Below are 17,427 nucleotides of genomic sequence, written 5' to 3'. Positions count from 1 at the left end.
TGTGTGTGTGTGTGTCTGTGTGTGTGTGTGTGTGTGTGTGTGTGTGTCTGTGTGTGTGAGTGTTTCGCAGCTATCGGTACAGGTTCACGAAAACTTAAATCACTGGTTTGTTGATTAAACTGACAACCGGTTTTTGGTGGTAGCTCATCCTGGATTGTGTGAGATAGTACTCATGCCACCTGTTGTACACTTCTTGTTCAACATCCTAATTTACAAAATCTGTTTTATTATTGGTCTGTCCCCCACTTTCCAAATAACCAATTACATCTTTGAACCATTATCTTTCCTTCTTGTCTTTAAGCTTCTGAACCCTCAGCAATTCTTTTTTATTTTACATTGTTCTTCGTCCTATGCTCCATAACTTTAAATGGTGTTAGGACGGCTGATCCCATCTTCGAATATTGAAGTCAGATGAAATCCTAAAAGTGACTCCATACTTATGTAAATTTCAAAGCCAGTTGAAGCAAAATACTGCAGATGCTCAAAGTACGAAATAAGAACAAAGTACTGGAGAAATTCAGCAGGTCTGGCAGCATCTATAGAGAGAGAAACAAAGTCAACATTTCAAGTCTAATGTGATTGCTCTTCAGAACTGAATGGGGCTGGTAAATAGTTTTTTGTAATGTTTTTGTCGGGGTAGGGGAACGTGGAGTAGGATTGAGTGGAACAGATTTCAAGAATGACTAGAGAAACATACAAGAGGAATGTTGATGTTGATAAAGGAGAATGGACATCTGAAATAGGTATAACTGAAGGTGTATAAAAGAGAAAATAGGCTAGTTCTGCTGCCAATAGACTTGCTTTGGCAGATGAAAATCTCAGTGTAAATGTTGTGATGAAAGATGTCTGATTTTTACATACATATGAATATATATAGATTTTTTTTAGCGATTAGATTTCAAAATAGTGGCATATAAGTGTTGGTTAAGTTTGTAAAAGGTTTTAAAAAATAACTAGGTTAATCAGTCCTTCTGCAACAATAATCTAATCAAGAATAAATCAGAGAGTGGGGAATCCCTAAAATGTGAGGAGAAAGTTGCTAGTTCTGTGTTGGGTTTATGACACAGAATGTAAACATCAAGGGTTTGTTTTTTGTTCAGGATGATCAAGGATTTATTTTAGCTTAGAAAAAACTCAGAGATTGGAGTTTTGGAGGAGACCTGGCCAGGGTCAGGAGTGTGTTATAATTTTTCTCCTAGAAAGGAGTATATACTAATGACATAATAAGTTACATTGGCAGACAGTTAATTCGTGTAACTTAGCCCACGAGTGTTTAGTTAGAAATCTGCAGCATATTGAAAGTGGAGGAAGTCTAAGCTCTCAGGTTTGTGAGTGAACATGCGAAAGTGTTTCGCAGTTCACAGGAAAGAACTGGAAAAGATCAGTTGAATTTTAAAGATTTGAGACAGACAGGTACTTTCTCTGAATTTGATGCTATATAGTGATGATGTTGGGGAATAGGTGAAAATTTTGTTTTGCAGTGCATTTTAATATTTTCCTATACTGCATTCTATATTTAAATAGCTTATTGTGATTGATTTTATCACTTTTCCATCTCTGTACTAAACCTTTATTTTATTGTTAAAGAATATCTGTCGACTTGAACACCTGTGTTTCAGCAAATTATCATCATATTAGATAAAAGATAATATCAAGCCAGATTTCATCCTGGGATCTCACCTGTTCTGTAGTTACAGCATCTAGGATGACAGGAATTCTCCCATTAGCTTGTGATCAAATTAACTGATCATCCTGGAACAGCACCAAGGCCACAATAAACAATCCATTATTTAATATGGGACTTGCCAACCCATCATACATTACAGTAATGATAGACAAACCCTCTGTTTTACTCTTTGCCCCTTTACATCATGAATATCATGAAACTCCAATCTCAAAATTCACTGTTTATTCTGTACTCTCAGTTATTCACAGCTGCATCTGAATTTTCCTGCTGACAGTTTAAATTTCTTAAAGATTCTGCTACCTCTCATCATCTTTTGGCTTCCAATTGCCAACTTCTTTTACTGCCTCCCCAGTGAGTTACCAATGGGATTCTTCTTATCAAACATGTCTAGAAGATAAATAATTATGGAAAAAGCTGTTTGTCTTAAGGATGCTTTATATCCTTTGCACCTGCATACCTGCGGCAACAGTTGAAATCAACTAATCTTTTTGTTTGACATTGTACAACAAGAGGCTTCTGTTCCCAAAGGAAGCTAATGGCAACTGAGCAATGTGTGAATACCTACTCAATATTATACTAAATGAGTCATTAAAAAGTCATACAATTTAATGATATCTAAATCTGTCCATGCAGCACCCATACTTTGGGCATTAACTAGCCTCCTAAACTTCCTATGTAGCAGACAGAAAGCACTTGATAAAATCAGGTTGCAAGTGTGCCTCTGCAAACATATTGATTTTGACTTCTTGTCCCTCCCTTTCATCCTCCTATTCCGCTCCACTCCTGCAATTTAAGTGATAAACTGATATATTGTATGATGAAGTCAAAGTACGAAACCACCTGGATGTCTGCACTGACTGATGCTAAGTTATTACCTTTGTTTGAGAGATCACAAGAAGGTGTAGAATTTGAAAAATGTCATGTTGGTGGCGGTGGAGAATTTTTCAGGCCATGAATAAAATTCATCACTAGGGTAGCAGAAAATAAGCTGTATTAATTGTAACTTGTGTTGCAACTAAAATTGAAAAGTTCCAATTTTCCAGCTGTGTTACCTTTATTCCGATGAGCAAAATTCACTCCACGAAATAAAATACTGCACTCTTACATGAAAGCTCTGCGCAGACACATATAATGCAATGCTAGTTTGATGCAGTTGGCAGCACCTAAGAAGGTAAGAATATAAAAAGGAACAGGAGGAGTCCTTTTAACACCTCCTAACTGCTCCGCCAGTCAAAAAGATTATGGCTGATCCGATTTGACCTTAAGTCCACTTTCCTGCCCTGTCCCCCATAACCCTTGGCCCCCTTTTCAATCAAAAATCTGTCTGACTCAGTCTTGAATATGTTCAATGACACATTGTCTCTTGGGTACCCATCGAACTGTCATTCAAGTCCAGTGCTTTGCAAGTCTGGATTTTCAAGAGGTCCCTTCAGTTGTTCAGTGTCGTTCTAGCCAGCTTCACTAGTTAATGAACCATGGCATGCTCAGAAAAAGAAACAGTTCTCTGGTTATGCTAGTTTACATTCCCCTGTCAGTGAATACCACCAATAATTGTCTAACTTATTATTGCTGATCCTGCAAGCTTGCTGAGCACAAAATAGAAATATGGTGACTGAACTGCAAAATAATTAATCAGTACTGCATCTATTTAAGGCATAATAAAACTCTTAAGCTAATTCAAGTTTTTAGATATTGTATTTGTTTAAATGCATTTATATTCTATATAGATTACAGACAATGGGTGTCGCTGGCAAGGCTAGCAATTATTGCTCATTACTAGATTCCCTTAACTGAGTCTTTTGTGAGACCATTTCCGAGGGCAGTGAAGAACCAACCTCATTGCTGAAGGCACATAAAAGTCAGACTGGGTATGGATGGCAGATTTCCCTCCTTAAAGAAAATTGTGAGCCAGGTCAGTTTTTTTTTATGATAATCTGGCGGTTTCGAAGTCATCATTACTGAGGATAGCTCCACATTCCAGATTCAATTTATTAACTGAATTTGATTTGTAGTTACCATGATGAAATTTGAACTATTTGCCTTATTCCTGAGTCTATGCCTCCAGAACACTAGTGCAGTAATATAACCAATATGCTGCTATTGTAAATTTATCTTTAGTTAGTATATATATTGTTCACATGACATAAATATATAAATATCTATTTTATATAAATATTTAATATAATTACATAAATATTTATTTTTTATTTGTGTCTTTTATTTCACAAGAAGGAAAACACTGAGCCTATAAAACTCCAATTGATCCACATAATTTTAGTGTATTCACATCAACTGCTTCCAACCATTCATTTCTTACAAAACACAACCTAGCTAAGACTTACACTGAGGGAGATTACTCATTGTTAGGTTCTTCACATCATTGTTTGTAGCAGCTTTATCAGTGATACATGACTTCCATGTAAGTACTGTATAGATATAAAAAAAACCAAGCTTGCCAGCTTATCTTCAGAATCATGCTCATGGGAATTTCTCAAGCAGTGTTCATATTCACATCCACACCTCTTAGGAACTAACCATGCATCAGCTGCATACAGACCAATTTTGTGAGAGATCAATTCAGTTGCTTAGAGTAGTCAAAGCTATTTGGGCCGAAAACAACATGACTGTAATGAGAAGTAGTAGCTGCTGCAATAAAGAAAGACTGCAGTTCAGAAATAATAAGTTTTTAAAGATAAACAATTGTTCTACCTGGAGAGACTACAATTCATGTATCTTTTAATTTGTGCTTTGTTCTTCAGATCACGCCCTGTTCCTGAACACTAGGGAGACTCTGATAGCTGACTTCAATGAGTTGAGAAGCCCAATTTTTCCAACTCCTATCCGGAACTCTGCATGTGAGGCAAGTCTGTTGTTTCTGCTTTACCCAAAGGCTCATCACTGTGTTTCCAAACAATTATTTATATGTCCATATAAGAGAAATGTGCCAGCAAATCATACTTCTTTGAAGGCCTCACTGGGATCCTTAATCTATCACCTGTCCATCCAGAGAACTAACTGCTAAGAAATTAATACAAAAGCAAAATACTGTGAATTGTGGAAATCTGAAATTACAACAATCAGGTAAATGATGGAAAACTTAATAAGTTTGGCAGCATTGTGGTGAGAGAAACAAAGTTAACTATTCAAGTCTGTTGAAGAGATGCAGACCTGAAACGTTGAGCTGGGTAAACTGAAGCTGATCGCAGTGGGAACCATAGCAGCCAGGCTCAGTTAATTATAGAAGAAGCCCTATGTCATTCTCCAATCATGAGGAAGCCCCGATGGTGGCCTCCTTAGTGCCTGAAAGGCACTTGATTCTGTCGAGTCTCCCTCACGAATTGATGGGGCTTCCCCACTGACTGGTAGGCAGGACACTTGTTAGCCTGACAGATTCCCAGCTGTTTGCCCCACAGGTGTTGAGTCCTACTGAATCTTCCTGTTTTCTGTTTTTTTTCGGTTTTTTTGACTGTAACTAAATATTCAGCCATGAGCTGCAAATATTGGTGGCTATTTGGATCTTTATATGATTTGTTTTTAGAATTTGCAATTGGTTTAGACATTGCTGTAACTGTACACTGCACACTGCTGTACACTGTATTTATAGCCTTATATTTGATACTGACATCATTTAAAAATTGTTGTAATAGTGTTATATATTTAAGGATCAGAGTAATTGCAGAGCAAAGATAGAGTCACATAAATAGATTTCTGTACCTAATTATCTGACTCATTCTTCCCTACCTGATGAATTGTGAAGAGACTATGGTCAAACAAATCACAATGATCCACACAGATTCCAAAGCTACACCATAAGCATGCCCACTCTGAACTATAATTCGACCAGAATGTGCATTCATGAGAACATTTGGAAGAATCTTCAAACAAATAGGAAGGGTTTAGAGGGATATGGGCCAAATTCTGGCAAATGGGACTAGGTCAGATTGGGATCTGGTCAGTATGGATGAATTGGACTGAAGGGTCTGTTTCTGTGCTGTATGACTCAATGGCTTTAGATGGGTCAAATGGACAACACTATTCAATCCCTTCTTAAGGTCCTCACTGTCATACATATCATTGGCCAAACAATAACGTTTAGTCTATGTGATATTAAGAAATGACTGAGGACACAGCAAGGACTAGGAATCCTTTAAGCTTTCCAGTTGTACTGACCAAATGAACATGGTTATCTCTGCCTTGTCGAATGAACAAGAACATGATGTATGTGATAATAAGACCAAGTTTGTCTTATTTTTTAACCATTGTAGATTTAATTTATCCAAGAAAAAACATTTTAGGAAATATTTGCTGAAGCTCCACTGTTCGTGGAAGCAGGCAAAGGTAGGACATTAGCCCACAGCTGCAAGTACCCAATTTCATAACGGACAACTTTTGGATTTAGCACTTGGTGGCACTACTAGTGCAACTATTAACATGCAAAGGTCTCACCACCTTTGATCGATTATTGCATTACTGAAATACCAACAGTGTGTGGATGACTGTCCTTGTTTGCTGCTTAGATATTGTGAAATGGATAATAAACTTGTAAATCTCCTAGGACTATGTGTCAACTTGAAAATTCTGCAGTGCACACCTGCACCAAGTGAATGGTGGATATTCTATTTTCTAAATTGCTCCAATTGGAGTGAGCTTTCATAGACATGCAGATTTCTCTTATGGTTTGGCCTGGTAATGGAAGCTACCATTAAGAAAAAGGAAAAGATAAATTGGTCTATTTACTCTGAAACAAATTTGAAGTGCATTTTATCTGCCATTTCTCTCACAGAAGTAAAAATGTATGCTATTCTAAAGAAGGATTGCAACAAAGTAAGTGTTGCAAAGTTAGGTATTTCATAATAATATTACAACCAATTTACTCATACATTGTCTTTTAATTCCTTCGTGAAAAATTCAAAACCTTCCTCCTTCTCAAAAGCCTAGTCATCGATGTTATGATTTTCACCAGGAAAACTGAAGGGTTTCCCACACAGCTGACTGTGTGCAGTTTGCAGAATCTCTCGACATTACACGGAGAGTTCTCTCTTGTTTCTCAAGCTGCAATCTTTTATATCCTTATTATGCAGCACCATTTCTATGCTCTGTATTGGAAAAGACTTCAAACCAACTGAAGCATTTTGAACGCTGAAATCAGGTCATCTTTCATAACCTATTACTGAAAGCTTATATTTCCTTGCAGAAGCATTAGTCAGAGTGAAAGAATGAGCACCTGTAATTGCTTTGAACAAACAACGCATAAATTTAATTATACGTGATTGAAAAATGTATTTTTCCTGAAATGTATCATAGTGGAAACCTTATTACTGTACTGGGGCTTTTCTCAAAGAGAAATCAAGCTGAAATTTGTAAATTTAGGAAAACACAGCAAGCTAATTAAATCATCCGTGTTTCAGGTTTCATGCTTAAGAAGCTAATTACGTCGCATCTGTAATGATCAAATTTGACAAGTAAAAGCAGTGTTCATCCATAACTTTATTTATGGGTAGACAGCAGAATCTTTGACGACAAATATCAGCTCCCTAGTGCCTGGTTCATGACACCCGCCCCTCCATTTTGCCTTCAAACTAGTGTCTGTGACACATTTCTGGTGCTAGCTGTTTTGGACACCATTTTAGTCGGGACATCAATACACAAGTATGAGGATGCACCAGAGCTATACAGGATCGATAGATAGGAAGGCCTGCTGATATGACACCAGTGCTGCTGTTTGAGAATGCAGCACTGTGCTAAAGCCCTCTCTTTGCCCTGCACAGTTAAACACATGTTCAGCAGCAGGGAGGACCTCCTACTAACACTACTTATGGTAGGAGAAGCAAACTGCACATTAGTTCCGGATTGATTTATACTGTCTGTGGTTGTGAATGAAGAAGTGTTTGGTAGTGTTCAGTTTGCTTATCGTTGCTGAAGTTTGTAGGGCGTGGACTGGCATATGTTGAAATTCTTTGTCCTGACTTCAAACATTCTGCACGGACCACTCACTCCACACAAGAAAGCAGCAGTAAGCATCCCCTTGGGCTACAGCATTTAAGAGACTATGAGAATAGGTGACACGGAACAGGAACAACTGCTGGAAGAGGGATGTGGGGGAAATGGGGGAGGGAGGGCTGGTGGTGTGGAGATGTAGTAGGGAGAAAGGCTTACAGCAGAAGACCATCAGCAGCATACACAATATGCATTCGAAGATGTATTCACTGACTTTGACCCCTCCAATGGGGGGATTGAATTCAGCACTGCATTCGTGTTCTCGGGCAAGGGTCCAGGCAGTGATCATTGTGGCTACCTTTGTCAGTGTCCAGTCATGGGACATCACATACAGGCAAACATTGAAACAAATACAAATACAAATGTGAGTTTTAATCGAACACTGAAGGAAACAAAACCAAACCAACAGAGGCTGAATGCTATCGCCACAATGCCAACCAGATTTAAACATCATGACCAAAAATGTAACAGTCTACAATGGTATGCCAAACCCAATGCTCTACAATTGGAAGCAGGTATCAGTGGGTTTCTGTCTGGCTTGTACTACCTGTCACAGCTGAGCTCTGTCCTGGATAATCTCAGCTTCCTGCACCCCAGTGTCATCATCCTCCTCCTCAGGTGACTGCTCCTGCTCCCCCAATCCTTCAGCATCTAGCTCATTGCCAACTCCAATTATGCAGAGCACCACATGTCTGAATGATGCAGCACACCCTGTGTAGATGATACCTGAGGGCACCCCCCACCCCCCCGCTCGCCCCCAGACAGGCCTGAGCTGCTGAACTGCATCTTCGGCAGCCTATACTCTGCTCCACCACTGCCCTGGTTCAGGCAGGAGTGACATTATCTCTGCAGTCCATAGCAGTGAGATGTCACGAGCCATGTCACACCGAGCAGTTGTCCCTCAATAATCAGCCTTGCAAGGTACCAGAATGGTATCCGTGCACCATAATGTATAGATTGTGCAGTTGCCAGGTTCGCAGGCACACATTTTCAGGGAGTGGTAAACAGTGATCACCTGAACATTTATGGAATGGAACCCCATTCTGCTGACAAATTCCCTTACATTGAAGTACGGCAGATATGTTTCCCAATCCAACCGCCCAGACTGCAGTACTGACCTCGTCTTCGGAGAACAAAATGAACCGATGTGAGCTTATGCAGATGAGATTAGTCACTGCACTGATAGTTTTCTGGGTGCATGACTGAGGAATGCTATACAGGTTACTCATCTCTCAGTATGACCTGCTGCTGCTGTTACTCCTGGGTTTGCTGTCAGTCCTGCTCCTTCTGCATTCATCATGCCTCTTTAGGTAGGCAGTCATAGCGACCCACAAATGCCCATAGAGCATGGACCTCAAATGGATGTCATACAGAGCAGGTAGCAAGCCACATCTGCTTGATACACCACCTGGTTTGCTTGTCGAGTTTTTCTGACTCTCACCTACTTGGCAAGTTTGGTCAGATGGGAGTCTGAAAATAAATGAGGGAAGTTGTGGTATTACCAAGCCATTTAACAATTAATAATGACTGTGAATTGGCATCTTGCTGCTGCAGAGCTAGAATCCTTCCCCGTTACTTGTGAAAAGTATAAATGATGGAGCGAGATGATCACAACATTGAGGTAGGCCACGCCACACTTGCCTCCCAATTCAGCCAAACACCTTGCTTTGGGAAAATTGCTTAGACCGCTCCAAGATTCTGCTTCCTGCACTAGCTGTGCTCCTACTCTCTCAATGCAGCTGGATAGAAAATTTGCTTTGTGGTGTGATGCTACCTTAACAGGGCATTGTTGGGATATTGTATTAAAGAGCTTAAGAAATTAAATGACACCATAAATGACACCATTGACACTGCAATACTCAAAATATATCTCCAGCACACACCAATATTATAGTGTTCAGGAAAAGAGCAGCAAATGGAGGCTAACTGGCATTAATAAACTACTGTTCAGTAATACTCCAATAATGTGGTATTGAGCTGGTCACAACTGCAATTTATACGCTATTGATTAGTTAGCTAATATTAGATAAGAAAAATAATTAGACAATTGGTATGGTTAATACGCGGGAAAAGGAGAATAGCATTCAATTGAGTCACTTGAGGAAATGTAATATAAAGTGTACTTTTTCTTATCGATTCAGACTGTTCATATACGTCTTCAAATTATACATAGTTTGGCAACTTGGCAATATTGCACGTCAGATCAACTTTCTCATCCGTGACTCAACTGATTCAGGATTTGTGGTAAAGCAAACACTGGTACTTTCCTCCCTCTGTGATTCCAGTAGGGGTGAGTTGGCTTGCTAATAGAGATAAGATTTAGGCCTCTGATGGACACTTATCATTAGATTAACCAAAGAAAGAAATCATTTATGTTTTTATACAGCTTTTTAGATCCTCACTGTAACTTAAAGCACTTCAAATCACTGTGTAGTCATTGTTCTGAGATAGCAAGAGCTGTAGATATTGGAGTCAGAGACAACACAGTGTGGAGCTGGAGGAACACAACAGGTCAGGCGCATCAGAGGAGCAGGAAAGTTGATGTTTCGGGTCGGGCCCCTTCTTCAGAAAAACAGGTTTTGCAAAGTTATTTTAGTTTTCCTAGAAGGGGCTGATTATAAGACTGCTTGTGAGAGATGCGTTTCATTTGATCTATGTTTCAATCCCTTACATTAGTAAATTGTTGTCACTTCAAGCACGAAGGACTAGAAAACTAGATGAATGTCTGGAGAGACCTGTAGCTCTGGAGGAGGATCTTCTGTTAAGAGATTGAGAAAGGAAAACATGCTTCCATTATGCATATTTTAAAATGACTGTAATAAGAGAAGCTTCACCATCAAATTGGCGCTTCCCTCCTCCTCCTGCTTCTATTAATCTCCCTGCCTCAGTGCAACATTATACCTCCACATGCGTTTGTGCACACCACCATTAAGACCCAAGAGGATAATTTAACCTTGGTTTCAATGGCGCATGGTTTTGTTATTTCCTCTACCTTCATATTGAAGATGAAAAATGGAGATATAGCTGATTTACTGTGTGAATTTAAATATAGACTCTGATTGTATGTGTATCTTTTTGTATGCAGGTTCATATGTCTTTATGTTTATATGGAACTCTAGTGGGAAATCTTTCCTTCTTGGTTGTGGAAAACAAGACCGACGAGGAATACATCAGGACACTGTGGGAATTCGCAAATATTACTGGCTCAGGAAGCTGGCAAAAGGCAACATTGAAATTGCCAGATGTGTCTGACAGGTATAGTGTTTTCTGATTTATATATGAGAGATGGTATGGCCCACTTACTCAGCCAGGAAATTGTCCATCGTGTGGCTCACTTTAGTTTACAGCTTATGTGTCTAGTCATGATATATAGAAAATAAGGCTTGTATTTATTAGATTTATTTATTTAATGTCATGTGTATTATAAATATAATGAAAAGTGATGTTTAGTGTCGGAACTCCTCAGCGCCATTTTGAAACACAGAATATAAAACCAGAAGATACAGCAATAGAGTTCATATTTACATTTGTTCTTGTTTTGGGCTGCGGGGTATATGGAGTGGGCTCTAGATCTCGAAAACGATTATTGCCTCCACCAGTGCTCCTGCGTCTGCTGTGCCCTGGTTGAGCCATGGGCCCAGCTCCGGTCTCCTCCATCCCAACGCCGAGACTACCACACCTGAGCCAGAGCCGGTCATAACCTGGGGCTAATGTCACACCATCTCCGAGGTCATCAGCACAAAGCAGTCGGCCAGCCCTGAGTCCTCACTGCTCATCCGGCAACACCGCTGCTCTTTCAGGCACTCAGTGGCCCCACCGACACCGCTGCTGCCATGGCTCCTGTTCTGGGTCCACCACCACCACCATCACTGTGACCAAGCCCATCAAAAGAAAACAAAAAAGTAAAAGAAAAGTTTGAGAAAAGGTAAAAAGGAAATGAAAAGCTGACGTTAGAAAGGAGCGGACGAGCCCTGGGCTCAGGAGTGTGAACCTTGCCAACGCCACTGCCTGTTATATAACTCCCTTCATGACCTCAGCATGTCTCAAGATGCTTTATAAATAATTATTAGTTTTATATTGCAGTCACACTTGTAGCTACCATGGCAGACAAATAGCGCACAGTAAGCTCTCACAAACAGCAGTCAAAAGACAAGATCATTTGTTTTTGTAATGTTGACTTAGGAATAGATCTTGACCAGGACACTAGGGATAACTCCAGTGTTCTTCTTTGCCTGGTAGTGTGGCATCTTTAACACTTTGAGGGGACAGACAAATCCTCTCTTTAACATTTCATCTGAAATACAACACCTTTTACACAGCAGCCCTCCCGCAGTACTGCACTGAAATGTCAGTCTAAACTCTTGCTCATGTTTCTGGACTCAGGCAGAAAGCTGAGGATTTTTGATTTGGAGTAAAGTGAGCTTCTGATAATTTCATATCAGCCAAATGGATTTGAGGATTCAGATCTACAAATGATTCCAACATTGGCCATAGCATAAGCTGTCCAGTGACACAGCTTACCTTGACATGGGAACTACAGTCTGACATCACCACAGGAGTGGGGGCCCTGAAAACAGCTACGATCACAACCTGTAATTTCAAGACACATTGGGCAGAATTTACAAAGCTCTGTGGATGCAGCTAGAAGCTATCCAAAGAATTACATTCTGACCCTCTGCATTTCAATGGGGTTCCTGATAGGTTAGTTATACTGGGGAAGTTGGTAATTGTTAGGCCATCCCTCTGTTTGTCATCGAGTTAGGTACAGGCGACAGGCTGCAAAGGCTGGAGGGGCAGTCACTGCTCCCATAACAAATAGTGACCAGCAGCCCCTTTGTGAAAGACATGTGCTGCTGATGTGAATAGAGCAGGGGATGGCAGCATTGGATGGAGGCACAATAATGCTGATGTGAACAGGCTGCCAATTCCTTACGCCTATTGCTATACAGTAGAGGTGCATCCGTATCAAGGCTGTACACAAGGCTGGTCTGAGGATTTGCCAGATTGTTCCTTTTGGAGTTAAATCTTCATATTCATCATGTAATGCCTGTGACATCTCACTCTGCTCCACCCTCCTCTGCATAGGTGAGTTACAAATGAAACAGAAGGCCCCACGTGCCTGGCCAAAATTGCAGTCCCTTTGAGAAGTGATGCTATTCATACAAGTAATTGCCTTAGTTATCTGCCCACCACTTCCTGGCTTGTCACTGTTACTGTTTCAATGTTTGAGGTGCTTTTAATTCTGCCTTTCCTAGCGTTCCCTGCTATTGCCTGACTCCATAATTGCCTCCACAGAGCTTTGTAAATTCTGCCCAATGTGTCCCAAAATTACAGGTTGTGATCGTTGTTGTTTTCAGGGCCCCCACTCCTGTAGTGATATCAGACTGTAGTTCCCATGTCAAGGTAAGCCATGTCACTGGACAGCCTGTGCTATGGCCAATGTTGGAATCATTTGAGGATCTGAATCCTCAAATCCATTTGGCTGATATGGAATTATTGGAAGATCTGAATCCTAAAATCCATTTGGCTGATATGGAATCATTGGAAGATCGAAATCCTCAAATCCATTAGGCTGAAATGAGTTCAACCACACCTAACTAACAGTCCTAATGTTTCATGCAACTCTCTGATGACCATGTTATGAGGTTGTGTGCAAACAACAAGAAGGTAATTGAAAGAGAAAATCTTTGCATAGCTGAATACTAGGAATGCTGGTAACACACAGCAGGATAGCCAGCATACTTGGAGAGAATAAGATCACACTTTTCCACTCAGTCCTTGCTCTAAAATCTGAAATGTGAATAAACATTCTAATTGGATGAAAATGAAGAGGAGGAGGAGGAGGGGAATAAATAAACATAGAGGAACCATTAGGAGAATGAATTAACCCACTGAAAACTAGGAGGTTTGTCTGTTGATTGATCAGATTTTCACATCAGACAACGGAAGGAGGCGTTAAATAAATTACAGGCATAAGAGAACTGAATAACTTGTTAGTATCTCAGTTAATCTAAGAGGTGTACCAAGGAGAAGCTGAGAGACAGCAAAATCATGGAAATTCAGCAAATTGGATCTGAAATAAACAAAACACACGTTGGGGGTATGACTGAACAATGGACTTCAGACTTTATTCGAGCCTCTGCATTATTTACAGTGGATTGGCTGGACCAGTGGTGACCCTGGGGGTAGATTGCTGTCTATCTCTAGCAGGCCCTTCATCAGAATTCAGTACAAACAGGCTTCTAGTTCACTTACCAAAAATTAAAATGAGCGTCAACTGATGAGACTGGAATGTGTTTCCTGTCATTTACATGACAGCAACTCTTGGTTAAGATCTCAATTTGTAGTTAACCTGTCTAAGGTAGAGAGTATTGCATTTGATTGCACAAGAATTTAAATTACACAAAAGTGATGGACCGGTGATCATTCAACACATCTTAATTCTTTTAGAGGCATCTTATTACTACCCCATTGTATCTTTCTGTGTTTCTTTTTATTTAATTTACCAATGTGCCTCTTCTATTCTGTATGGAAATCTATTCCATATGTTGAAAACATAATGAACTGTACGAGAGATTACAAAGTGGTTTATCATCATTTGCATCTACTAAATTAGATCGTATTCTGCAAATCAGTTGCTTTTATTTATTTTTATTTTATTAGTTCACATAATTATGATTTAGTTGACACAAAATTAATTGAGGACTATTTTGCATCTCACTGGGAAATCAAATTGCAAATGCATATTTTATTTTACTGCCAGTACAAAAAGTGCAATACATGATATTTACTGCTGGACTTTATCTACCAGTGCTGTACAATTTTGAAGGTTTAGTCATGCTAGGGGGATCCCTGTAATATAAAAATGTTTTTGGCAAAATTATGAGAGATTTGAACTAATGTGAGATTACAAACTGTAGGAACTGGTCCTGTAAGGCGAAGACCAGGCCAAGGCTCTGCTTGAAGCTTCTAATTGTCCAGACTTTTTAAAAAATTCAATCACAGGATGAGGGCATCGCTGGCTAGGCTAGTATTTATTACTCATCCTTAATTGCCCAGAGGGCAGTTAAAGAGTCAACCACATTGCTCTGGGCCTGGAGTCACAATTTAGGCCAGACCAAGTAAAGATGGCAGTTACCTTCCCTAAAGGACATAAGTGAACCAGATTTTATTTTCCGACAATTGACAATGGATTCATGGTAATCATTAGACTCTTAATTCCAAATATTTATTGAATTCAAATTCCACCATGTTCCATGGTGGGATTCAAACCTGGATCCCCAGAACATTCCCTGAGTCTCTGGATAGTATCACTAGGCCACTGCATCCTCATCTTGAGATTATTGAGAACTGTTACGCAAACTGCTCTTTCTTTCAGAATAGTTTCTCGAACCCCAATTGTAACATTGGAGTAAGAATTTTATTAGCAATGCAGAGTAGGATTCTGAGTGGAGGTGTGACAGTGATGAGGAATAGCTGGCAGGAAATCCACAAACTCTTTTGGCACATTGGAATTACCAATTTCAACATGTAAACTTTGAACCGCTTTTTTGCTCCCAAGTTGGGAACATGGACTCAGGAAAACTTCTGGTCCAGGAAAAGTTGCCCCAAGTCTTTAGATTTTCATTCTGGGAGAGGTATGTACACTAACCGGAAAGGCCTGGAAAGAGTTCAGAGGTAGCTACACGGCTGTTGGGTGGTGGGTTTGGGTGGTTTAATGACCACAATCATTTAGAATTTTAAAAATTGCCCACTAGCCCTCACCTCACAACCATTCTCCAAACACCCCCCATTCCTACCTATGCCAATTCATGCCATATCATGACCTCACCTACCCCCATGGCTCCTCATGCCATCCATGTGCCAACCTGTGCCCCTTTAATGCTTGCCCAAGGCCCTTTTAGCCCCAATGCCAACTCATACCAAGCCAAGACTTCCTGCTCATCCCCAGAGCCCTTTATGAAGGTACAAACATTGCACCAACTCGTGTAAACCCATGTATCTCCACACATTACCCTTTGTCCTTATACCTTCCATCCCAATTCACTCAGAATCTCCATGGGTAGACATCAGTAGCCACGTTGAGATGAAGTAAAATAAAATTCTATTTGTTGCAGACTTTATTATATTTGAAAAAGATTCTCATTTATAACACTTAAATTCCTTCAAGTACTTAAGCCTTTGTAAAAGCAAGCATTTCCTTCAAGCACTTAATTATCTATGAAAGCATAAATTTGCATTCATACCTCCACATTAAAGACAGCTAAACTTGTTATAACGACTTGGCTTTGTCAATCAAACCATAAACTGGAAGGAGATTATCTTCCCCTGTGATAGAAAGAGGAAATCTGCTGCTATGACAAAGATGGCATGGTTACAGGTGGCTGAGGTAGTTAACATCAATATTTTACCCTGTCTCAAGAGGTGGTTTTATGGCTTATCCAGGTCAGAAAAGGTAAATGCAGTTGCATAATCATCTCCATCCTATAGTACGCACATTGTCTCTCTTTGTCCATTGTTATGACTATGACAGGAGGAATGTGCTGATAGTCAAGCCCCAATACTCCACTTGCATAGCATTCAATATAAATGTGTTGACACTGACTGAAATCTCAAAGTGATCCATTTATTATGAACAAACCTTATTCATGAAGCAAGTGGCAAACTCTAGTTAACAATCAAGCTATGATACAAAATCAAAATTATGTTCCCTTAATCCCACAAATGGCCACATGTTATAGAGCAGAAATACCTGTGTCTTCTGGGATCATGGATTTTTTTTTAATCAGACAATGCGTAAAAGCTGCTCCGTTGGATCAAGCGTCTGGAAGCATTGGATAAAACGTGTTTACTTCTCACATCCACTGGATTTCCAGTTGAGAAATCTGATTTTTTTTTTGTTCATTCATGGGATGAGGGCATCACTGGCTGGGCAGCATTTATTACCCATCCCTAATTGCCCAGAGGGCCATTAAGAGTCAACCACATTGCTATGGGTCTGGAGTCACATATAGGCCCAACCAGGTAAGGATGACAGTTTCCTTCCCTAAAGGGCATTAGTGAACCAGATAGGTTTTCCCCCAACAATTGGCAATGGATTTGTGATCATCATTAGACTATTAATTCCAGATATTTTATTGAATTCAAATTCCACCATCTGCCATGGCAGGATTCGAACCCAAGTCCCCAGAACGTTATCTGGGTCTCTAGATTAACAGTCCAGCAATAATACCACTAGGCCATCACCTCCTCTGAGCTAATAGCTGTAGATTTTTGGCAAATGTCCAGCTCTGCTTCCAGTCACCTTGGATTCAAGTCATTGGGAATTGGTCACAGAGCATACCAACAGGATTTACCAGATAGACTGAAATTCTGATATTCGGAAATTCTAACAGGTTCCCAGAACCTTACACTGAGAAACAGGGTGTAAGGAGAGAGGCTTGCAGCTTCTGCCTTTTCTTCTTTACTCAGACTGCTGAGTCTGTGGAACAAAACTCTAAGTCCATTGTGGGTTGCTGGACAACATTATGCCCTCTAGTCATCTCAGAAGGATTTGTTCATTAATTAAGACAATAATTTAAGGTAATCAATAATAATCACCTCTTACCCCTTGAAAGCTCTGCTTAGCTGTTTCTCCAGAATCTCTTGATTTCCAGTAAAAAAAAGCAGCAATCTAATCCACAGCACACATGAAACTGTTGATTTCATTTTCAAGAAATTAGATGGTAAACCCCTTTTCAATC

General features: G+C 39.9%; 1 protein-coding gene across 1 annotated transcript in view; it reads left to right on the top strand.

Moving 5' to 3' along the window:
• LOC109938368 (ALK tyrosine kinase receptor-like) overlaps positions 1-17,427 on the top strand; it is a 532,290-nt gene that overhangs the window by 232,287 nt on the left and 282,576 nt on the right. The window contains exons 5-6 of the mRNA XM_048601345.1: positions 4,447-4,547; positions 10,770-10,939. Of these exons, the coding sequence (XP_048457302.1) occupies positions 4,447-4,547; positions 10,770-10,939 (271 nt within the window). The remainder of the gene's footprint in view (positions 1-4,446; positions 4,548-10,769; positions 10,940-17,427) is intronic.

The sequence above is a fragment of the Rhincodon typus genome, chromosome 9 (genome assembly GCF_021869965.1).
Source record: "Rhincodon typus isolate 14 chromosome 9, sRhiTyp1.1, whole genome shotgun sequence".
Taxonomy (NCBI): Eukaryota; Metazoa; Chordata; class Chondrichthyes; order Orectolobiformes; family Rhincodontidae; genus Rhincodon; species Rhincodon typus.
The sequence above is the reverse complement of the archived record's forward strand: the minus strand, read 5'-3'. Positions and strand labels throughout refer to the sequence as shown.